The sequence below is a fragment of the Aureococcus anophagefferens genome, assembly GCF_000186865.1.
Source record: "Aureococcus anophagefferens unplaced genomic scaffold AURANscaffold_30, whole genome shotgun sequence".
Taxonomy (NCBI): Eukaryota; class Pelagophyceae; order Pelagomonadales; family Pelagomonadaceae; genus Aureococcus; species Aureococcus anophagefferens.
Window position 1 is genome coordinate 36,610 of NW_008705589.1, and position 22,764 is coordinate 59,373.

Here is a 22,764-nt window from a genome sequence, read left to right on the forward strand (position 1 = left end):
TCGGCGATCGCCTCGGGAAAATTCGTTGCGCGTGTCGGCGAACCAGGTGCCAAACCATCGAAGAGCAGACACGTATCTAGCACTGATACCATGATAATGACCGCGTTCTGCAATTTGAGCCTTAAATTTAGCCATCTCATACTTGCTCTCCCCTCGGCTATGAAAGTGGTTCGAGCAATGATGCAGTCGAAAGTTGCCACCACACGAAGCGTAGCCGCTCGCACTCTACTCAATTTTCTGATCAAACTTCCAACTCTGGAAGCATCCAATATTGACCACGAGGCGACAAAGTTTAGCATCTTCAAGATGACAGAGCAGCTCGGTAGCACTGATGAAGGCCTGACTCGGATTCGGCTCCTCGCACTCTGTCTGCTTTCACAATCTGCGCCTGAACTTATTACAACGCAAGGTATCCTCCCCCCCCTGGACGCGAGGTCGGCATGTGCTGACCCCCAGTCTGCACTCGCATATGCCCACCTTTGTTGCAACCTCGCAATGTCGCCATCAACGGACAATGCGACAATCGCAAGTCACGCACCAGCCTTGGCACAGCTCCTTGAGATCCCCAACATCAATGGACACTATCGTCTGGAGCTAGCGCGCTGGGTCTATTGTGTGACAAGCAGGATTGATGCTGCAGAGACTCTAATGACCAAAAATATCATGAATATCATATTCGCCCTTGCATCTACCGCCACGCTCATTCCATTCTGCGTCACCGCGCTCTACAATCTGTCCGTAGAGGCCAATGTTCAGGCATCTCTGGTACAACAAGGTGCCATTGAGTTCACTGTCGACCACTGGGCGATGATGGGTGAATCTGAGCGCCTCCTAGCAGCACTCATGGCCTGTAATCTAGCGTGTGGTGAGGTCAATACGGCAAGAATTGTGAAGTCAGGCGGATCGATGGTCATTTCTTACCTCGCTTCCCCAGACTCTTCACCATTTCAGTGTCGTTGCTGTGCAATAGCACTGCGAAATCTCGTCCGCGTTGCTGCGAATCAGCGCCCAATGGCTGCCTCTGGTGCAATAGACACTCTCGTCGCGCTTGCGGCGCTTGACGATCCACTGACAACGCAGCATTGTGCATCTGCGCTTCGCATCTTTACTTACAACAAGACTACTCGTGAAGTGCTGGTCAAGTCAGGTGCCATATCTGTCATCCTCGCAGACTCCCAGGGAAGTACAGGCACTGGCGATGACCTTCAATTGTCTCACTCACTTCTTTGCAAGGTCGAAACAGAGTCTTGGAAAAATGGTAGCAGAAGTGGACAGCAGGAGGGTCGTACCCGGCTCCCGGCGCCCCCAGTCCTTATTGAAAGCGCACATTTGATCTGCAAGACACCCACGCAATTGCATTTTGGTCTTACAAAATCTGAAGGCTGGAAGATGCCTGCTGAGATTGAGATGGATGAGCCGGAACTTGACCCCAAGCAACGAGCTGATTCAATGAAGGATGCCGACGATGACTGCCTGCCCAGGTGGTTATTGAACAACGTGGATGTTGAGTTGGAAACTCAATTATGTGTTTATCCAAAACGAGAGTACGCAGAACCTCGAGGACTCGAACCCAATTGTGACGGTGATGCTTCTTTGGCGCCAAAGATTCGCACAGATGTTGACCTGCCACTGCCATCACAACTCGAGACACTAGAGGATGAAGGTGAGGGGGGGGCGCGTGCTGATCAAGAAATTGCCAGAAAAATGGGTGGTATTGAATACCATGAGAATGCAACGCTCTCATCAAAGCAAAGCAACCATATGACTGGCACTGTCTCAAGCCACATATCGACCGGACGTGTAGCGTCAAAATCTTCCCACGATACAAGTACTTCTCAGATCAAAGGCGATACTGTTCTTTTATCCAGGGAAAGCCCCGGAGGCCACGCCAATGATAGGTCAGCTGCCTGCTTTGACTCGACTGGCATAGTTCAAGGAAGTGGATGTGAGAATGGAGATGGGAGGCTCCAGCTGCCACGGTTATCTGGCCATCCAGGTGCTCGCAGCGGGCTATCCAAGGTCGCAGACTCCAGTCTCCGGCGCACCGCCAAGTTTGCACCTCGGGCAATCTAAGGGGCTCCTAGCAAACTGCGCCCGCTGCGCCGGGGCCGCCGCTTTGAGAGCTCGGCGTTGTGCGGGATTGTCTGGCAGCCTTTCACGGCGCGCCGGGACCGCCGCAGCCGGGACCGCCGCAGCCGGGACCGCCCCAGGGTTCTTTTTTTTAAGTCACCTGGGCAGCGGAGCATTGATTTGCCATTTCTGAAGACGCACGGGGCTTCGTCAAAGAGGCCTCGGTTTAATACCCAAAGAGGCCTAATTGACCACAGACCTCGGTTAAATACATTGACCCATATGCACTGCCAGCTAGAGAACATACATTGCTGAGATGTCGAGCGAGAGGCAGCAGAAGTCGAACACGCCACGGTGGGCGCGTCGCGCGGCGCTGGGGGGCGGGGAACAGAGATCTCAGCTTCTGCGTGTTCCCCCACGAGATGGACTGAAGTTTCAGGATCTCTGACCCCGAGTTCCTACGACGAACTACCCTCTTTTTCTTCCCCTGTGAACCATAACATGCCCAACGCAGCGTCAGAGATCGTTGGATGCTCGAACTCAGTGCACTGAGATCTCGTCCGGCCAATGGGATCAGCGGATTGGATTCCTGGATAGTATATATTTCGCTCTCTACATGCCAGTGCGCCCTGCCCTACCCTCCTCCGTCCCTGCTGAGGTGGCTGCGCCATCCAAGCGCGGCCCGTCGGCCTTCATTCTGGCACCTTTAGTTGAATTGAGCTCAGCCTCTCTTCAGGCTAGTGGGAAATTAGAAGATACAAAAAGGCCAAGTGGACGGAAATACTTTCGATCCCATCAGGCTAAGCGTCTTACATGCAGCACGATGTCGAAGCAGTCGCCCGAAACACCAGAACCAAAGTGAATCAGCGCTGCGGGCGCATAGACGAGCACGTCGAGAAACAGGTGTTGCGTCGGCTCGAATTATGTTACCGTCTAGGCAAGGGCGCGTACGGTATGGTATGGAAAGTGATTGAGAAGCGGACACGGCGGGTGGTGGCATTGAAGAAATGCTTCGATGTGTTGGGCCGGTCAGAGGACGCACAACGCATGTATCGAGAAATAATGTACCTGCAGGCGTTGAGCGCCCACGATAACATCATAAAGATGCAGCACGTAATCCGGGCGGAGACGGGGCAGGATATGTACATCACCTTTGATTTCATGCAGGCTGATCTACTCTCAGTAATACTTGCAAACGTCCTGCAGCCAATTCACGTTAAATATGTGGTTTATCAGCTTCTTAAAGCGTTGAAGTTCATACACAGCGCAGGTATCGTGCACCGAGACGTAAAACCTTCAAACCTTTTGTTGAACTCGGACTGCCATATGAAAATTTGCGATTTTGGTCTTGCACGGTCTCTTGAACTTGGATCTAATGCAGTCGAAAATCCAAAGCTCACCGAGTATGTTGGCACTCGATGGTATCGTGCGATCGAGGTCCTACTTGGATCGTCACATTACACTTTTGCTGTGGACATATGGGCAGTCGCTTGCATCTATGCCGAAATGCTCCTACGTCGCCCGCTCTTTCCCGGCACCTCAGCGGTTGACCAGATTGTAAAGATATTGGCACTTATTGGGAGACCTGGGGCTATTGACATCAACTCAGTAAACAGCGCATACGCTTTTACTCTACTTGAGATGCTCCCTGTGCTGCGCCCGGTCTCGTTTGTAGAGACTTTCCCGGATGTTAGTGCAGAGGCGTTGAATTTCATGTCCCAGTGTCTCAATTATAGCCCTAGAAAAGGCTGCCGTTGTACTGTGGAGGAAGCTTTGAGGCATCCCTTCATCGCGGAGTTCCACGACCCTGACGATGAGCCCTCGTATGGCAAAAAGATAGCCCTTGCTCTCGATGACTATCAGTTATTTACGGCACGTGAATATCGAGTGGCCATATATGGCGCCATATTCAAGCGCAAGGTCTCTGCCCGCAAGCTCGAGCGCGGGCTCATGGCAAATCCTGCCAAGGTCATTCTGATGGAACACGAGGAGACCCTACCAGAGCCCTTTTGATACAGCCCACCGCCGTCCGACACCACCCCGCCTTCGCGGGGTGGACTAACATTGGCCTTGGTTGGTCTGCGCCACGTCGAGTTAGTGGCGATCCATTAAATTGGAGCTAGGTTCTGGACCGAAAGGTGCTGTCCAATGCTCAGCAGCGTCCAGTTTGGTGATGCGCGCGCGGGCGGACCACACGCCCCGTGCGGGACTCGTTCGACGTCTCGGGCTGCCTCCAGCGAGTCGGCGCGGCGGACCGCGGTCGCCGCGCGGCGCCCGGGCGGTCGAGCCGTCCTCACCGGTCCGGGACCCGAGCGCGGGCACAATTTGACCGGCAGCGAGCACGATCTTGCGCTGGAACACCGACAGCCTCTCAGGCGCCGATTTCAGCGGGATGCTGCCGACCGCCGATTTCGTCGCTGGAGCGGCCCGATCTCGACATGAACGTCGAATTAGTGGCGATGCCTTAAAACTGAGCTAGATTATGACGCTATGAACAAGTCCTAAACGGGGCTGCTCCATCGTCGGCCGACTTTGATGCGTGCGCACGCTGTCTTCAACATGTAGTTAACTAAACAAGGCCAAAAACAAACTCTGAAAACGAATAACCCAGGGTGATACTTCCCTTCAAGTAAGCGTTTTGTTGAACATTTAATTACGACTCCCAACCCGAACCGGCGACCCCACACCCTGAAAAGTGTCTCAAACGATACGATTAGCGCGCTAACTAAAAGCGCGCGCCTGGCGGGGGGGATAATTCAACAATTTTGCCAACATTTCGCTCGGCAGCGCGCGGTCGACGGAGGACCCCTATGACCTACTACGGCCGGCGGCCAGCAATAATAAATAAATACTTCTATGGCCGCGGCCAGCCCTATGGTTGTTTTTGGCCTTGAGTAACTTAACTATGAATCCTCCCTGTAAACTACTGACGGCACTGCAGAATAATTATTGTCCCGTATTTACACGATGGCTGTCTGCCCAGGCTGAATAAACCGTAAGTGCTCCTTGTTGAGACTCACAATGCTCACGGTCTTCTACTAGCCCGCCTTGGTCCACGAGGGAGCTTAGTGAGACATACGTCCACCTTCCTCAAACGGGGTTAACTTGAATTTTGATAGCCTTTTTTGGTAGACTGTCGAAATGGGGTGTACGCCAGCGAAGCTACGTAGCCGTCATTCTTCAGGGGCAAATATCCTGCGTGCAAAAGTGATGCAGATGCTTAAAGCTAAACGTGATGAATTAGCCCACGCACCACCAGTGACCTTCTCAAAGATCCTTATGAAGGCAAGCTCCATGAATGCGACTTATAAACGTATAAATGCAGTTTACGATTCGCTAGACACCGATAAAAATGGGTAATCGCGGTGTCTGCTCCAGTCGTGCTCCTCATTCTTGCGCTTTAGGTCTCTGGACTTGAAGGAATTACAGAAAATGATTGATGAACTAGAAATAGGGCATGAGGTTTCTTCAGAAGATCTTCGATCGGTGTTTGAGCTCTGCGATATTGATCACGATGGTACCATCAGCCTCAAGGAATTCATCGTAACACTGAGCCTTCTCTACCTCCTGCGAGCGGTACCAACGCTCGTCAGTGTGCGATCGGAGGGAAAAGATGTTGCTGGGCTCATCAAGCCAACTTGCTCAGCGAGAACTCAGGGTCCTGACATGGGTTCCCCGGAACGTGCCACAAAGCAGGTAGATCATCTGAAGCTGGATCAGTCGACGCCCAGATCCGAATCTGCAAACCAGGATGCATTTCTTGGACGATCAAATGATATCCGTTATCTTGTCCACTGGGTCGTGGCGGCCTACCTCCTCTTTGACACAGACTGCACCGGATCCATCTCGAAAGATAATGTCAAACAGATGCAGACTCAAAGAGAGATTGGTGATGGTTCGGATGTTTTCCTCAACGAAGACCGATGGCAGGAATTAGACTGGGATCACAACGGTGTCGTTGACTTTGAAGAATTTGTATTTGCCTTTTCTGAATGGATTAGGGATTTCGACGACGAATAGGGGCCTTGAAGCGCGGCGCTTTGAAGCAGAGCAGGCATCCCACGCTGCATTTGCCAGCTCGCGCTATGCCCCTGGCGCACTGCAAGTGTTGGCTACTAGTAGGTTTCTGCGGTTGTCGCCATAGCTTTGGTTCGCGTGGGGAAGGGTGCGGCGTTTCTGCGGCACGGTCACGGGTTGCTCTGGGCGGTTGGCTGCGAGTGCTCGGCGTGTGGTGATTTCGCTCTCTCTCTGCGGATTTGCATCTTACCGCCGTGCCCACCTGCCTCGCAGGGAGGCCGCTCCATATGGCGTGCAATCACGCCGTGGCGACGGGTATGTAGATAGCGCGTGGATTGAAGTAGGGCCCTATAGCTCACTACGCTAGCAGTGAGGCGGCGCCCGCCATTCGACTTTGAAATTCGCGCTGGGTAACACCGAGACTCAAACCTGTGCAAGCGGCCTCAGCGGGTCGCGCAGCTCTACCGGCGATCCTGAACCATCGACAAGCGTGATTAGCTCGATCGCAGGAAATCATAAAGCACGTGCAATTACGTTGGAATGAATGCATCCGCATGAGGGTTTGCATGAAGCTCTAGAGCTCGAACGAGTCGACTCTCAGCACCCCTTTTTGTTTGTTGTTGATCCGCCTCACGAAATCCCACTTAGGACACCTCGGAGGTAGTAACAACAACAACAACAACAACAACAACAAGAGCTTCTATGTTTAAGTAACTTGTGGCAGCGGCCTGTGGCCACCAGTAGCGGCCACCAGTAGCCGCCGCAGGGCAGTGTGTGGGCCGCAGGGCCTCACGAGGAGCCAGGAGAATTGATGGAGCAGCTTCTCCGGGTGTATTGGCTGCTGTAATGGGCTGGAAAAGTGGTTTTATGTTGATCCTTTGCAACTGAAGCGCTGAGTAGGATAAGTGGGACAAGTAGTAGAAACATACTGATCAGAACCCAGCTGGGAAGGAAGAGACTTGTGCTTGCTCCACAATTTGGCGGCCACCGACCTACATATCATATCAAATATTTTGGCACTCGGTCATAATCCCAGGACTTGGCACACAACATTGTATTGAATCTTCAGACGCATCATCAGTGGCTTCGATGGAGATGTATTCTTGAGCTAAACACAGGCAATAATTGAAACACAGCACCTAGCTTACGTTCCTCACCTTTACGATCTGAGAAACATCACCACGACTGTTAGCAGACACAGAGCCGGCGGTGGCGGGTTTCATCTCCATGTTAACGTATTTGGGCACTGCCGCTTGGAAAACAAAACGTTCAAAATTGTTGTGCGTGTAGTTGAAAAATTTACAGATGACACTGGTTTTCGTGTCTAGAGGGTCATCGACCAGATCCATGATGATTGTCAGGCCATCTTTCTCGAAGGCCTTCACTTGAGTAGACGCTCGCTGTGATTGAGAAGGCAAGGTCTTTTCTTCAGTCATGACTGCATTGTCTATAATCAAGGCAGGGTCTCCACTTATAGGTGCAATGGGCGTTTTGGTGGTAAATATGTCAGTGAGAAGATCTACATCAGCTGCTTTTGAGCAACCAGCGGTTGAAGTAGCCATTTGGTTCATAATATGTTTTTCTGGTTGAACAACACTGTCGAAAATGCCATCAAGATCAAGTAGGTCCTTTACTGGAAATGAACGTTCACTTTCCGGGTCATGATGTTTGCGAGGCTGTCTCTGTGCTGCATTCGGCGCGCCATATATTGATGCACTATGATCATGTTGCTCGCCTATTACCGACGAGTGGAGGAACATATATCTCTTGAATTTTACCAAGAGTTGCATCGTCTAGAGGCGGCATTCGAGTGAGAGTATGATCGCAAACCTCTGCCCATCGGGGGTTGAGCATTGATACATACTCGCAGGAGCGCTGATGCAACTCAAGAGAAAGCGACGAGTTGAATTGACTATGATCATGCATCTTAACTAATATATATATTAAATGAACAGAAAGTAAATTCTAATGTAAATTCTAACTAGTAGCGCAAAATAATCTCAGCTACGATCAAGCATCTCAACTAGTTAAAAATAACACTCCACTTGCAAAACACATAACATAGTTGCATTCACAGGAACGACTTCATGAGGCTGATGAATTCAGTCTGCCCTACGCTCAGTCGATTTGAAAGCTTCATTAATGCAGTGAGCGTGTACGACTTTGTGAGAACTGTGGCAAGGTGCGACTTAAGGACAGTCTCTAATATCCCAAGTATGTCGGCCACTGTGACTGCTTGAAAAATATCCAAGCTGTCACGATCAAGTTCACAGCTGTGTAAAAGATGGTCTCCGTATTCCCCGATGCACCACACAGCTACATGCATGAGAGCAATTTGGACCCGAGGCAATTCATCCCGCAGAAGTCGGAAAAGCTTGTGCGTAGCAAAACTGTGTAGCAGTGGCGACTCAGTTACATGGGAAACAGTCATACACGCAATACTATCATCACAGTGATTGCCTGCTATTGAAAGCATGGCAATCAATGTTTCGACTTGCCATTTGGATGATGGGGCAAACCTAACGATAATATGGCTCATAGTCAGAAGTATCAATGCACAGAGTTATCGCCGTTCGACAACATTAGAAACCTGTATTAGTTGGCCTCGCACTTGCACGCGCAAGGAAGCCCTCACTCTGCACTGGTGTGACTCACGCGACCACAGAGGAGAGCCCTATGTTCTGGCGCTGCAACTACCAAGTAATTGAGCATCTCGCGGACGAGCTCCTTGACATTATTTGAATTAACTAGCTGATAGGTCAGTTCGAGTGCACGTTGCCGAATGGAAACATCTGGATCCTTCAGGCACTCCAAGATTGTCGCACCTGCAATATTTTTAGACAGTCAAAAGTCGATTACATCATTTACACTCAACCTACGATGTCGTTGTACAGCGGCGACGTCTTCATTGACAACTTTGGTGAGGGAATTGAGAGCAACCTGCACTATCAACCGTCACTATTGTATGCATCTCACGATCGCACATAACGAATATTGTTGTCGCGGTTGAGGAGAAATCGGCCAAGAATATTGACTGCTAAGACTTTGAGCCCAGACTCTGACTGAATAGCCATGATTGCTTTGACACACTCATACAGGATGGCATTTCCGGCGTTGCGATTCGTTTCCGTGTTAGTGGCCACCTGTATGTACATGTGATAAAATGCAGTAAAAAGATGCCAACAATGCCTGGGCAAGGACATCGTTCATAGCTTCACTGGCTTCGTCATCATTTTTTCCTATGAATTACTTGATCGGCCTGCGAATCGACGGCCCGAGCCTACCTAGCATTGCGAGCAGTTGAAGAAGCTTGACCTATCAATGGAGCGGCTTGATTAATGCTTCATCAGAAAGCTAGACAACCTGTAGGAACGGATCCGCTATTCCTGCGATATCATGCTCTGGCCTATGCATCAGCCCACAGACTAGCAGACGCGCTTATGATGTTTATGAACGCGGCTGCGAACGAATATCCAAGGTTGAGGAGGTTTCGAAGCATTTTCACGAGAGATGGCACGGTACGATGGAATTTTTTGCTGAGTTTGGGCTGGAGAACTAAGACCTACAGGTGATCCCCAAGTCACCGGACAGAAAGACAAATTGTTTGATTAATGGACGGGGCGACCAGCATCAGAAATGAGCTGAACTGCAGTGATCAGGACGCCATGTGAACGGTCTTTGATTAGACCGATGATTCGATCTATATAGTCTTCCGCGACCTCCGGGATGCGTTTCATGATGCGGATGAGCGCAAGCGCCGCCTTTTTCCGAACGTATGGATTGGAAGATCCGAGTTGTAGCGCGACATCAGCTGCAAGTACGCGACCCATGTCTGCCTGCAGGTATGGGGCATGGACATAGGTTTATGGACGGAGCGCATACCGTCGCAAGATTTCCCACGGATGTGAGGGCCAAACCAACCACATACTGTGACCTGTCAATCATTCAAAATGAAAAAACCAGATTCCTCATTGGAGCGCGCAGATTCACGCTCGGTGCTGCAAATCATTCTTCAGTGAATTTGTTACGAGTGTCAAGACCTCAGTTCTTTCATCGAGCAGAAGCATCAACGCGAGATAACCTGCTTTTAGGCGTGGAATGTGGCTACAATCATGAGCAAGTTTACCGATACGTTTTTCAGGAAAGTTTGGTGAAGCTATAAGCTTCAGGCATTCCATCTGACCAAAGTGACTGGGGTAGCCTGCTCACAGTAATGTGCGCGTGCATGATAATGAGCACGCACCAAGCATGTGGATGAAGAGCAATTTCGCCACGTTTCGATGACGCACAAGCATTGCATTTTCTTTGAATGCTGTACGAATCAAGGCGCATTCTTTCGCTATTACGGCACGTTCTTCTTGGGCGGTTTTGCCTAAGCGCAATATAGTGAGGTGTCCAAGTTGCCTTCGTAATCGTATTACAAGCCCGTACTGCGCGAATTAGTTCACGAAGTTTGATCGACATACTATTATTGGGCCCTCGGAGGGAAGATTGGCGCCTCAGCTTCCCGCCAGGCCCACCGGATGTTGGTGGACAGCCGACGGGCCCCTGCACGACGGTCCGGCCCCGGGACGGGGGCCGGGGACGGCGGGCACGGGGGTTCCGGCACGGTAAATGCGCTCCGGGCACGCGGCCCGGCACGGGCCCGGCACGCGGCACGGCACTCGGCACGGGCCCCCGGGCACGGGCCGGGCACGGGCCACGCGGCCCGGCACGGGCCCGGCACTCGGCACGGGCCCCGGGCACGGGCCGGGCACGGGCCGGGGAGGCCCGGCACGGGCCCGGCACGGGGCCCCGGGCACGGCCCGGGCACGGGCCGGGGACGTGGCCGGGCCCCGGGGGACCGCGGCACGCACCGTTGTGCAGGGCCCCCTCAGCCGACCCAGTCAACTAGGCTGATCCAAGCCTCGGAAGGTTTGCAGGCCGCATCGGCCGAGACGATGACTGCGGCGAATAGCCAAGTAGCGAAGCTAATGGGCGGAATAACTAAACGGAGCGGCGGTAAGTCGCTTGCAGACCCCCGGGCCCTGATGATAAGCAGGTATGAGGAGCTGAGGGTTTGCATGCTAACTTATTGCGAGGGCAATAGCCGCATTTCCATAGCTGCGAACGCGGGTGCGAACCGTCTGAGTGTCATCCACAAGTTGTGGAATGAGGTTCCGGAGTTAGCTTCCTAACGTCGCTATGACGTCAGTCAAACTACTATCCAGCAGGTGCACTGTCCGGCGACTGTGCAACCTCGCTGAGCCTGGTGCTACCTGAGACACAGAAAAGCGCTGTGCTCTCTGTGCCTGCTTGGCAGTCACTCCTTCAGTTCGCTGTCTATATGAGACTTGAAACTGGATTAGAATGAATTAAGGAAGGGAAGGGAAAACTAGCAGGATACGCAGTAGGAGCGCAGTGGGGTAAAGTGCACTGCAACATCAAGATGCAGTTCACTGAAGATGAAGGTAGAAGCCTCTCTATCTCTCCAAGGCTAGTGGGAGATACGAAAGGCCAAGTGGACGGAAATGAATTGTAGAAGCTGGGAGATACGAACCAAAGTGCACGGTGCAACGGAACTAGCTCGTGGCACGATATCATCATGGCTTCTTTACAGTGTCGGCTGTTCGGCCTGGCCCTGTTGGCCATCCAAAGAGAGTGCAAATCACAATGTCCGAATTCATGCAATCGCAAGGGAGCCTGCGATATCTTCGGGTCGTGCTCTTGTTTCTCGGGGTGGACAGGCTCGGACTGCAGTCTACGGAGCTGCCCGTGGAGCTACGCATGGACCGACTATGCCTCGTCTGACGATACTGCGCACGCCAAAGCGGAGTGCTCGAACCGGGGCTTGTGCGATCGGACCACTGGAAGTTGTGAGTGTATGGAAGGGTTTACAGGGCGTGCATGCGAGCACATGGCATGCGACTTCAATTGCCACTACCATGGGGAATGTCTCAGCATGCGGCGCCTTGCACTGACGCAGTATAGCGACGAGAGCGAACGTTTCGCTTACGAGTCACCCTGGGACGCAGATAAGATCTATGGGTGTGTTTGCGACAGTCCATACACAGCGACATTCAACTGTGGGATGCGTGTATGTCCCTCTGGAGATGATCCGTTGACGAGCAATCAAGTCAACGAGGTCCAGATTTTGACGTGTATGGCGACGTCCGGTAAGTTCGTCCTTCTTCTCCATGGCAAACCGACAGGAGACATCCGCAAGGGGATGCATATCGACCAATTTATGGCAGCGCTGCAAGAGAGCGAGGCAATCGACGCCGTATCAGTAACATTTTCCGTCGATAATGGGACGGCGTGCCAGGAGGACTCGATCAATGCCATCAGTATCGAATTTACTCAAAACTTTGGATCATTACCCCCCTTGATAGCAGTCACAGACAATCTAGAGGGCACAGTGACTATATCTGGCGATGGAGTAACCATTTTACGCGATACCGCCAATTTTGAGTATCTGAGTGTAAAAGGAACTAAAGAAGACGAGCAGTGCTCAAATCGTGGACTCTGTGACCCATTCTCCGCGACGTGCACTTGTATGAATACGAACTCTGACACGTACTCTTCCTCAGATGGATATGGAAATGAGGGTGACCGGGGAGACTGCGGTCATGCGGTGACTACTATCAACGAGTGCCCGGGTGACGTAGCGTGCTCAAATCATGGCGTCTGTGACGTGATCAGCTACAGATGTGCTTGTGAAGATGGGTGGTTTGGGGCGGACTGTAGTCTGCGATCGTGCCCGCTTGGATTGGCTTGGTTCTCCTATCCATCAGAGGCCAACCTGGCGCACGATGAGTGGGTTGAGTGTTCAGGTGGTGGTATCTGCGACTACACGCTGGGCCTATGCACGTGCGGGGCTCAATTCTCTGGTGCTGCTTGTGAGTACCTAGCTTGTCCTGGTGGATCAGCAACCGCCTGTACCGGCCACGGTCGATGCGCATCGATGGCCGAGCTCGCACTGGCAGCGACCGACAACGGTGATGCGAGTCCGCGAATCTATGGCGCAGATCCGAATTCTGGGCTCACCTGGGACGCAAACCGGGTGTTTGGCTGCGACTGCGACGGCGGTTGGGCGGGATATGATTGCTCCCTGAGAATTTGTTCCTTTGGAGATGACCCAAATACGTATGGGCAGACCAATGAAGTCCAACTCTTTGAGTGCGAGGGAACTGGTGGCACGTTTCGCCTCATCTTCCGCCAAAAGGCGACGTTGGAAATCCCATTCAATACGACACGCGATGACCTTGAGACTCTTATTGAAGCTCTTAATACGATCACTGACGTCGATGTTGTCTTCTCCAATGGAAACTCGACTTGCACTGACTCATCCCTTGGATACAATGTCGTCAGCGTCACCTTCAATACGGAGCATGGGGACATTCCTTCAATGACAGCTGACACGAGCCTACTTTACGATACAAATTATGGGACACAGATCGGGGGTGGCACGGTGACCTTCTTCACAGACGGTGCCGCAGCCGCAAGTAATGATCTAGCTGTTTCCGTGATCGGCACCACAGAGGAGATTGAGTGTTCAGGCCGGGGGCTTTGCGACCGCCTGTCCGGGACATGTTCTTGCTTCGACGGGTACTCCTCCTCGGATGGTATGGGAGGCAGTGGCTCCCAGGGCGATTGCGGCCACCGTAGTCTCTGTAATGCTGCTTGGTGTGCGAACTGAGTGCGCCTTTGGCCTGCGACCCAGCCTAAAACCAAGAGCAGCGGCCTAGTTGCTAATTTAGACAAGCCACGATAGGAAGTACACGCAAATGAGGCATGACCACTTGCCTAACGAGATAGTAAACTCCGCCGGCGACACGGGGAGGCAGCCTAGTGGGGCTGTCCTGCCGTGTGAGGGTGAACTATCGAGGTTACGCAGTGGCGGTACACCGGCGTCTCTGTTATCCTCACGTCACCTCAGCTACCGCAGTATACGGGGGCCGGGGCTACTGGGCGAACGGGCAGAGGATCTGCCTCACTAGGTCCAGGAAGACTCTCCGTCTATTACAGTGCGGGATGCAGCTAGGCAGGGATAGAGAGGCAGCCTAGTGGGGCTGCCCTGCTATCCGAGGGTGAACTATCGAGGCTACGCAGTGGCGGTACACCGGCGTCTCTTGTAAAGGAATATAAGCTCCACACGCTGACTGTGAAGGACTACATCTAGAGAACGAAATATATATTATCCAAGAATCCAATCCGCTGATCCCATTAGAAGGATCCGGCAAGATATAAGGAGCGGGCATAAAGGGGTTAGTGTAGTAGGGACCCAGCTAGGTATTTCCGCCGCTTATTTCCGCTGTAGGAAGAGTACTGCAAAATTATGGCCGACCTGCGTAAATGTAGGCCGGTGCGGTAAAGCTCACTCATCTAAGTGCAGTCTTTTTGTCCGAGGATTCCGGCCGATGAGAACCCAGCTTTTGCTCGATTCGACGCCGCCGAGGCGTCGTTTCTCGCCGCCACTGCTGCGGATTGCAGGGCGGGAGCCCGCAAGGGACCACACAAGGGCTCAAGAACCAAGGGCTCAGGAACCGGAAACGCGGGACCTCAGAGGGCCTGGAAGGTCATGCGCGTACCTGGGCCACCCCCCCTTCTCGCAGGGGGGGCAGCACATAAGATTGCCACACATCCCCGTGTCCAAAGAAAGCATTATGGGCTGTAAACGACAACCTTTTTGCGGATGGCGAGGCGGCATACCGGGCATTCTTTCATGGTCACACTGCAGTTGCTACAAACGACGAGGTGCATACAGTCCAGCAAGAGGACATCCCTTGCCCCATCGAGGCAGACAACGCAGGAGTTTGCAATCGCAGCATTGCGCACGGCCTTCACTTGCACGACGCGAGAAAGAAACCTTTTTAAGTTAATTGAGATATGTTCCAGGGTATTTGTGTCGAGCTTTGCGGGTTCGATGCCATCTAGCCATTCAACAAGGCTCAACTTCTTCTTCACGCAGGTTACACAGGCACCAATTTTGGCAGTATCAAAAATTGAATAACTAGTTGCTAAGGCCATTTCCCATGAAGTACATCTTTGGCGATGCACCTCCTTGTGAGTAGATTCCGTGCCAATCAAATCAAATAGCTCTGTGTCAAAGATGGTAGCTTCCAATGTCAATGGCGACTGTTGAATCGCGACAAGCAGCTTGCGGCGTAGCACGACGAGCTTCGCATGCAGTTCATCGTACACGGAGCAGGCTCGCTCGCGTTTGTGATACTCAGACACGAGGCAGCGCTTCGACATGGAATTGAGCTTAGCCCATCGTTCGGTCTGCAACTGCAGATTTTTGACATGTTGTGCATACTGGACTCCTACAGCAACCAGCAAGAGGATTGAGGCAATCAACGACATAAATTGAAGAAACGCAGACATGCGTCGGGGATCATTTCTTCCATGGAAAACATGGTTTGTCACAACGCCATTCGCCTCGCAAGAATAATGCGCGATGAAAGCGCCAAAGTCCTCCCGCATCAACTCTCTAGGAAAAGCTGAAAGTGTGTCCTGAAAATCCGACATCGTTAATTATATAGTTCGACGAGGTGCAGCTCGAAAATGACCGACATGTCCGTTCTAGCAGGTTATGCTCTAATAATGAGCGCGGCAATATATGTAACAAAAGCAACCGCTCAGAAGCTGCATCGTCGCGATTCTGGAATTCCTACTACATAGTAGTTAATTTAGTTCAAAACTAGCAGGATACGCAGTAGGAGCGCAATGGGGTAAGGTGCACTGCAACATCAAGTTGCAGTTCACTGAAGATGAGAGTAGAAGCCTCTCTATCTCTCTACTCCCACTGGATTGAAGCTCCGCGTAAGTCCCAAATGACAGCAGACTTCAACCTCATCGTAAGTGATGTCGATTAACTTGAAGTCAATGAAGCGACCATATAAAAGCGCAACGTCACGATGATGGGTAGTAAGAAATTACTATAACTTAGCTTAATAATTAGTAGTGGGAGGTTAACCGGGGTTAAGCCCCGTTTGTAAGCTCTAGGGGGCGGAATGGAGGCCGCAAAGCTTGCCGTTCTATGTAGATGCATATCTTCTTGCATCTCCAGAACCGTTACCAGTAGATGAAGGGCAAGGGGACGAAGATGACAGAGACGAGTTAGAGTCTCAAACAACATGCACAGATCTGCTTGATTGAAGCGCCGTGTAATTCGCCGCCAATAGAATGCTTGAGTTCCTTCCTATTTCCAATGATTTCCAGGGCCGCGCCGTCCGGGCTCGATAGGGGTCCCATATTCATCTTCTATTTCCCGGGCATTCGCCGGTATGCGTGGTTAGCCCTGGCTAATTTCCCCCGATGTGGTCGGGGCTAGCCCGGTGGTGCGCCAGCCGCTGGGGACTTTGGGCCTGTATGATATCGTCTGGAACTGTGACGATGGGGAGTTTATTAACAGAAGGGGGAATCCAGGTTCTGTGCCGCTCCAAGTTCATCTTCGGCACTTTCTTTAGCCCCCCAGTGTCCTAACCAACCACAACGCTAGGTTTTGATATAGGTTGTGCTCTCTTTGACTATCTTTTTTGGGTTGCGACGGTAGCCGCGATCCTTTTCGCCCTATAAACAGCAATATTTCCTGGTCAGGGCGAGGGACAAAACGGGAACAAACCTCACCATCTGCGAACTCTTTGTCCCACTTTGTCCATATCTCCCTCCCTGACATTTTCTCCGCAATGTGATGCCGTTTTATGTAGTCTTTGATGGCCCTGGGCACCTTGGGGGCAATGTCATCTATCCTTCCCGCGATCAAGGCCCGTCGAAGTTTGCTCGAGGAAGTAGATTCGAGATCGGCACTCAGAAGAGCGTTATCTTCCACGACATGCGCAACATGCCGCCATCTCGTCCCCATCTGGGCAAGGAGGCGCTCGTGCTCTTGAGGACGGCAGACTGTAATGCACTCGTGGCCTGCGTCTCGGAGCTCCTCAAGGTTGAGACGTAGCAGTTGGTCCGGTGCGACCAGGAGAACGAAACGGACAGGCGAGGTGAGCTCTGGGAAGCGCTGCTCAAATAGTTGGCGCACGTGGTCGAGAGTGCTGAGGTAGTCCAGGATGCGTCGTCGTGTGATCTCCCAGCTATCTACAGTCAGCCACGGAGAGCCACCAACGGCGGCACGGGCCATGGCGAGTCGGTGTCTTGGTGGAATAATTTCCCGTGGCCTAGTCCTACACCGCTGTCGGACTTCGGTTGCATGCTTGGGGATAAGAAGTCCACCGAGCACACTGAAACGGGTCCTCTCTTCAAGATATTGACGCGCGATGACGAAATGTCGCAAGTGCATCTTATGAATTGGGTTATACTTGCCTCTTCCCACGAGAATTACTTTAGGCCGCAATGATTCCGTCGAAAATATTTCTGCAACTCGCTGCGCTAGGTGATGGCATACGTTTTCAATGACAGGCACGCCGGCATTTGGGGCCTCTGAGACTCTGGCATATGTACCGGACTTCCACCGGTCGCCAATATGCATACCTGCGAGTTGGTACTCGGAGTGCTCTGTATGGATGTGGTCAGATAGGTCTGCGTCGGTGATGCTGTCGCGCTGTTTGTATGATATTGATGAGAGACGATTTTGCGGTGGTGCGTCTAAGATTACTGGTAACTTGATCTTCTTGAGGGATGGCGACGAGTCATAAGCCTCACCATGAGGAGTCTCATCCCAGGAACTCCGGAGACTACCGCCATCGCTGACTGGGCTTCCGCAGACCACAGGCCGAATGTGCTGCGGCAACTGCTCCCTGAAGAGTTCTATGACTTTTCTTCGGAACTCTGTCACTGCCTTTCGACTTGATGATCCGCCTGGGAAAAAGAAGATGGTCGGTGACCCTGAGGTGATCTGCTCTAATTTAAATGTGCCCCAACACTTATTTTTTGGCTCTACAAGTAATCGCACCAGCTTGCTCGAGTTGCATCACTACATCTCGTGCGGTTGTGTCGTTACTTGCGAGGAGACGATGAATATGTCGTGCATCGACTGCGTGCAACACTTCGTCTGTGACGAGGCGCTGCATCACCTCAGCTACTGAGATCCCCAAGCGCTGAATAAAAGTGTTCTCTATCTCTCCCATGGGCGTACTGAATGATGCAGCCGGTCGCATCCGTGACTTTCTCCGTCCTTTTCGTGATTTGGTTCGTCGCAAAAGGCCTGTCGGTGCACCTGGTGAAATTGTCACCCTGCGGAGTAGAAAAACTATTTCGGTAACTCTCAGAGACGAGCGCTGGGAAACGCGCATTGATGGCAGGTTGCTCATGTTGTATTTTGATTCTGTAGACTCAATTTGGGCACGATCTCTTGACGCCATCAATACTGTAGACTGTGACTCAAGGCTTTGGTGCCTTTGAGGTTGGATCTCGGGCAACGAAGTTGTTTGTGCGAGTGTACCATAGGCATCCCCGTTCGTCAACGTGGGTGAGGTCTTAGTAATTCGCGATCCGCGAAGCTTAGACTGAAGCTCCTCTACGCGTCGCCGCAACGCCCTCAGTTCCCGTACATTTTCCTTGGCTGTCCGCGGGGACGGAATCGGAACCGTGTCCGGCCGGTCTTGCATAGCGCGTTTGTTCCGCAACTGACTGGTCAAACTCCAGATACAATAGTACTCCAGCCCTCAGCTGCAGTTACGCCCCTTCTTGCTGATCATCATGCTGATCTGAAAACAAAACGCTTCGTTTAGAGCGGATCGGGATCGACCTCCTCGATCCGATCAAAAAGGTCGTGACGATGCATCCCACCTGCTCTCGAACGCGGTGCTCGAGGCGGTGCGGCCGCTGTAAAGGGAATTATCTAGGCTTGTAGGTCGGCAGATCGATTTGTCTCCCCTTCGTTCCCTAGTCTAAAGCACCGCATCCAAAAGAGGCCAATGTGGAGGTTGTTGCATTTGTGGAGGTGTTCGTTCGATACTCAACAATTCCGGTGAGTGCCTTGTTGTTATTAACAACCCCCATTCATGGTATATTTCTCATGAGCCTTCCGTGAGGTACCTTGTTGAAGTGCAAGGTTAGAGGCAGGTTGGAGGTTGGAGCCTAAGTTGAAGCGCCGAAAACAAATCACGCCGGCGGGGTCTGTTAGTAAACCGTGTCTACGACAGTCCGATGTCCGCGCGTGCGCTGGTGCCAGCGGACGGCCCGGCCAGCGGGGCCCAGACACGCGCACGGTCGACGTAGCGCCTCATGGCCGCCTAGAGGCCGTCGGCAAGAAATGGTACAGAGTAGTTTCTATGGCCCAGGCAGCCCATGGTTGTTTCGCACACTGCTAGAACGCGTCGTATTTCCCGCGTTCGGTCGGCGTGTGGCTTCGAGCGCCCAGCGAACTAGCTTGAAACAGCGGCTTGAAATTGCCATGCAAACCGCAAAATAAAAGTTTGAAGAGGCTTGAAGGTTAATTTACCAAGGCCTGGGGGTTGCGGAACTTTGAATCGGAAAATCGTAAGGTGTTTGGGTCCGCGAGGGAGTCTGACGCGTGGTTTCGGACGGGTTGCGCCCGAAGGCGTGAACGGCGCCTCGGAGGTCCCCTGCAAGGCGTGAGCGGCATTGTTGAGGTCCCCTGAAGGGCAAGCGGCGTTGAGGTCCGAGGAAGTTTAACACATCCCGCCGGCGGGGAACGTTACGAGAGAAGTATGTAAGCTTTCGCTCACTGTCCGCCCCAGAATGGAAGCGATCGTTGCCACCCGGGCGATCATTGCTCAGGCTTAGGTCCTAGTTTGGCACTCCAAGTTTAGAGCGCGAGTAGAATCCGCTTATTCTCGGCAATCCAAACATATTATCGACTGCTGTGATTCAACGCTATTATTTTGGCACCATTGACTTGCGGAACAAGGCGACGTTTCTGAGTTTCGGTGGAGTCGCAGACGTGAGAGACGTTCGTGTTTAGGATAGGGACACATGTACCCTGTCCTCGGCTCAACAGGGCCATAACATTTCGCTTGTGTCTAAGTTCGTTTTGCCTCATAAAGGCTATAATGTTATCAAAGCTTGTGCTCCCTGGAGGGCCCAATTCATTGACGCAAAGCGTATCCTTGTCACATGTCTGTATATCCCCCTGCTGGAGATATTCGGCGTCCTCCAATTTCTTCCCTCTGGAAATGCTATCATCTAACCATTGTTTTACGACGCATGGAATTTTCCAGGCGACTGCTGCGTCATATTTAGCTCCATTCCCATGTTTGGCAACTAGGATGTCTGTCATTTCTGCATCGAGCGTTGGCATGTATACAGCCCCAGCTTTCAGTATCTGCGTGCATATTACCTCGCGTACGACTCTATCAAATCCACTCAGTGCAACCCGGAGCCCAAGCAACGGCGGAATGCGAAAGTTTATTTCCTTTAGTCTCGCGGTTGCTTCATAACAGCTCCTTATATAAGTTACATCTACCACTACAATCTGTCCAGACATCGGATAGCGTGTTGCTGCCTCGTATTTCGATGATTTCACTGATGCACATACTAGGTGTGTGGTATCACTTGTAAGTTCATTGTTTACTTGTGCACCCATGGCAAGACCCATGCGGCACAAATCTGCGCGCGCGCTCGACGTGAGCCCAGTGGTGCATAGCACCACTGACCGCATTAAACTTGATAATCGAGTCGGAATTGATTCACCATTGATATTCATCGATCCCGCATAATATGATGAGTGTGCGGCTCGGCGCTAAGGCCAGTGTGGAAACAACCGTCGTCTACGAAGGACAAGCCCAGTGAGGGAAGTTGGACTCTAGATGATAGAGACTCAGACGCCGCGCCGGTGGGCGCAAGGTCACCTAGATCTATCAGGCCCGGCGGCACCATTCTTTCAATGGCGGCTCTTTGCCGGCGAGCGAGATTATCGAGCGGTCCGCCGTGGCCCCGGCGAGGTTGGTGGCAAGTGGTGTCGGCGGCGGCGAGCATCTCGACGCGCGCGCACGCGTCGAGTAACGGGATCGCAGCCGCGGCGCGCGGCGCCGCCTACCTCCACCGCAGACTCGGGGTGTGAGTGTTAGGTGGATACGGGGGATATCCCGGGGGTATCTTTGGTCCTTCGCAGGGGCCGTGCAACGAATATAGACTGACCTTGATGTCTCTCTCTCTCTCTCTCTATCTCTCTATCTCCATGACACTACTGTAGTACAGTACGCTACACTACCACTACCCTACTACTATCATGCTAGCGCATCGAGCCACTCGGCGGCCGCCGCGCCCTGGGAGGTCCGTACGCCAGGGACCTTCGCCTTGAGTAGCTCTTGCATGCTCTCTGCAAAGCAAAGGTGCATGCCAAGTAGGAACGGAGACGAACCCCTTGAAGACCCAGCGCGCCTCAAGGTCCCTCTCTTAGCAACATGGCCATGATGTAGCCGAAGAGCTGGACCAACTCATCGCGGTCCGGCTTCTTGCGGCCCGCGTGTGTGTTGTCGCCCGTGGCCGTGACGATGCTGCCGAGCATGCCCACGGGGAAGAACAGCTCGAAGTAGGCCCCCGGCGGACGATTGTCGCCGAGGTCGTTGCCCCAGTTGAGGCTCGCGCGCCAGCTCGGAAGCCGTCCACGGCTTCGTGCTAGGGTAAAGATTAATAAGGTGCTTTAGGCGTGCGTGTGGGGCTTCCGGCTCCTGAACGTGCGGGTGGGGTCGCCTCGTGGTCGTCGGCCGCCAGCGAGGGCGGGCACGGCGCCATCGGATGCGGGCCAACTTTGAGCTGCTCGCAGATAAAAAGCCGCACTGTACAGCTGTACTATTGTAGAAGATTGTGACTTTGTGACTCTGATATGCATCGAGTAGAAATAATTCAGAGCGGAAAACATTGCCTCCGGCTGCGACGTGTACGCACGTATGTGTTTGCTTTGCGTCAACGCTGGCTGTATGAAAACCAGGTCTTGTCATTTTCGTTTAATCTTGCAGACACTTTGCTTACAGAGAGCGCTTTTACAGATTCATCGGTTGCATGAGCAGCGCGATTCAAACCAAGCATTATTGAGATGGTGCTCAGCAAAGCAAAGTCAATTGAGTACAGTTAATGTCTTGAATGACTGCTTTCATATCTGGCATTCTGGACCGTTTGCTACGATAAACGGATTTCGTCTTGGTCGTAATCACACAACCCAGGTTTGTGCAAACTGGGAGCCTGACAGATTTAATTGCCGAACTAGGTGGACTGGAATGAAATAAATGCAGCGTTGGGTGATATTCTCTTGTTATTGGCTACTATCGATTATAATTTTTCGAGGTATACTCTATCTTTAATTTAGATAAGACATAAGTTTGGACTAAGATATGTATTATTCCCTATGGGAAACTATTCCAAATTGAGATCTGGTACCTTGACTTGCTGCCCTCCACAACTCAAATGTTGCTATTTGTAGCCAACGATCCAAAGGTTCAATACTGTTTGTATACAGATGATAGCTTTTCACTGCTACCGAAACGCAATTTCAATCAGGCCATGGTTGCCCTGCTGACATGTGCCAAGGTAGGTAGGTGGGGGGTATTGTCCAATCCGTTTGCGTTTTAATATTGTTTTATAAACAGGAACTTGGAAATTTTGTTGAGACAAAAGACCCAGCCTTGCGCTACCCGTATCTGATCCAGAATGACAAGATCGACTCATCTTCCGTCATGCATACAAGCAACGAAGGGAAATGGACAAAAGCAATGAAATTTTTACTGACTGATCTCAAATGGGCTGTAGCGTGGATTGTCAAGCACTGTGATGGCCATCTAA

At 52.1% G+C, this 22,764-nt stretch overlaps 8 protein-coding genes across 8 annotated transcripts in view; 5 read left to right on the forward strand and 3 right to left on the reverse strand.

The window, feature by feature from the left end:
• Positions 1–2,073, forward strand: part of AURANDRAFT_72446 (hypothetical protein) — a gene marked incomplete at both ends in the record, with an annotated part of 4,976 nt that extends 2,903 nt beyond the window's left edge. Inside the window, one exon of the mRNA XM_009042319.1 lies at positions 132–2,073. Within this exon, the coding sequence (XP_009040567.1) occupies positions 132–2,073 (1,942 nt within the window). The remainder of the gene's footprint in view (positions 1–131) is intronic.
• Positions 2,074–2,848: 775 nt separating this feature from the next.
• AURANDRAFT_55052 (hypothetical protein) lies at positions 2,849–4,195 on the forward strand (the record flags this gene model as incomplete). Its single annotated transcript, XM_009042320.1, has 1 exon — positions 2,849–4,195. The coding sequence occupies one exon, from the start codon at positions 2,884–2,886 to the stop codon at positions 4,081–4,083; it is 1,200 nt and encodes a 399-aa protein (XP_009040568.1).
• Positions 4,196–5,211: 1,016 nt separating this feature from the next.
• On the forward strand, positions 5,212–6,305 carry AURANDRAFT_66979 (hypothetical protein; the record flags this gene model as incomplete). Its single annotated transcript, XM_009042321.1, has 3 exons — positions 5,212–5,426; positions 5,475–6,045; positions 6,072–6,305. 3 exons carry the CDS (start codon positions 5,212–5,214, stop codon positions 6,303–6,305), a joined length of 1,020 nt encoding a protein of 339 aa, XP_009040569.1.
• A 474-nt stretch (positions 6,306–6,779) lies between these two features.
• Positions 6,780–10,551, reverse strand: AURANDRAFT_38872 (hypothetical protein; the record flags this gene model as incomplete). The annotated part of the gene is made up of 19 exons (XM_009042402.1): positions 6,780–7,079; positions 7,139–7,195; positions 7,245–7,822; positions 7,866–7,999; positions 8,169–8,606; positions 8,658–8,677; positions 8,743–8,912; positions 8,967–9,027; positions 9,072–9,230; positions 9,277–9,326; positions 9,372–9,402; positions 9,451–9,493; positions 9,555–9,649; positions 9,717–9,923; positions 9,970–10,021; positions 10,078–10,171; positions 10,214–10,288; positions 10,331–10,459; positions 10,509–10,551. 19 exons carry the CDS (start codon positions 10,549–10,551, stop codon positions 7,020–7,022), a joined length of 2,496 nt encoding a protein of 831 aa, XP_009040650.1.
• Positions 10,552–11,428: 877 nt separating this feature from the next.
• AURANDRAFT_72449 (hypothetical protein) lies at positions 11,429–13,765 on the forward strand (the record flags this gene model as incomplete). The annotated part of the gene is made up of 1 exon (XM_009042322.1): positions 11,429–13,765. One exon carries the CDS (start codon positions 11,672–11,674, stop codon positions 13,763–13,765), a length of 2,094 nt encoding a protein of 697 aa, XP_009040570.1.
• Positions 13,766–14,447: 682 nt separating this feature from the next.
• Positions 14,448–15,597, reverse strand: AURANDRAFT_66982 (hypothetical protein; the record flags this gene model as incomplete). The annotated part of the gene is made up of 3 exons (XM_009042401.1): positions 14,448–14,637; positions 14,658–14,737; positions 14,818–15,597. 3 exons carry the CDS (start codon positions 15,595–15,597, stop codon positions 14,448–14,450), a joined length of 1,050 nt encoding a protein of 349 aa, XP_009040649.1.
• A 969-nt stretch (positions 15,598–16,566) lies between these two features.
• Positions 16,567–20,581, reverse strand: AURANDRAFT_66983 (hypothetical protein; the record flags this gene model as incomplete). The annotated part of the gene is made up of 8 exons (XM_009042400.1): positions 16,567–16,641; positions 16,694–16,798; positions 16,973–17,880; positions 17,975–18,647; positions 19,060–19,101; positions 19,466–19,621; positions 19,937–20,137; positions 20,324–20,581. The coding sequence occupies 8 exons, from the start codon at positions 20,579–20,581 to the stop codon at positions 16,567–16,569; spliced, it is 2,418 nt and encodes an 805-aa protein (XP_009040648.1).
• Positions 20,582–21,636: 1,055 nt separating this feature from the next.
• The window catches only part of AURANDRAFT_55056 (hypothetical protein), a gene marked incomplete at both ends in the record, with an annotated part of 1,182 nt that continues 54 nt past the window's right edge, over positions 21,637–22,764 (forward strand). The window contains 4 exons of the mRNA XM_009042323.1: positions 21,637–21,916; positions 21,960–22,148; positions 22,193–22,512; positions 22,572–22,764. The exon at positions 22,572–22,764 is cut by the window's right edge and continues 54 nt beyond it. Coding sequence (XP_009040571.1) covers positions 21,812–21,916; positions 21,960–22,148; positions 22,193–22,291 — 393 coding nt within the window. The remainder of the gene's footprint in view (positions 21,917–21,959; positions 22,149–22,192; positions 22,513–22,571) is intronic.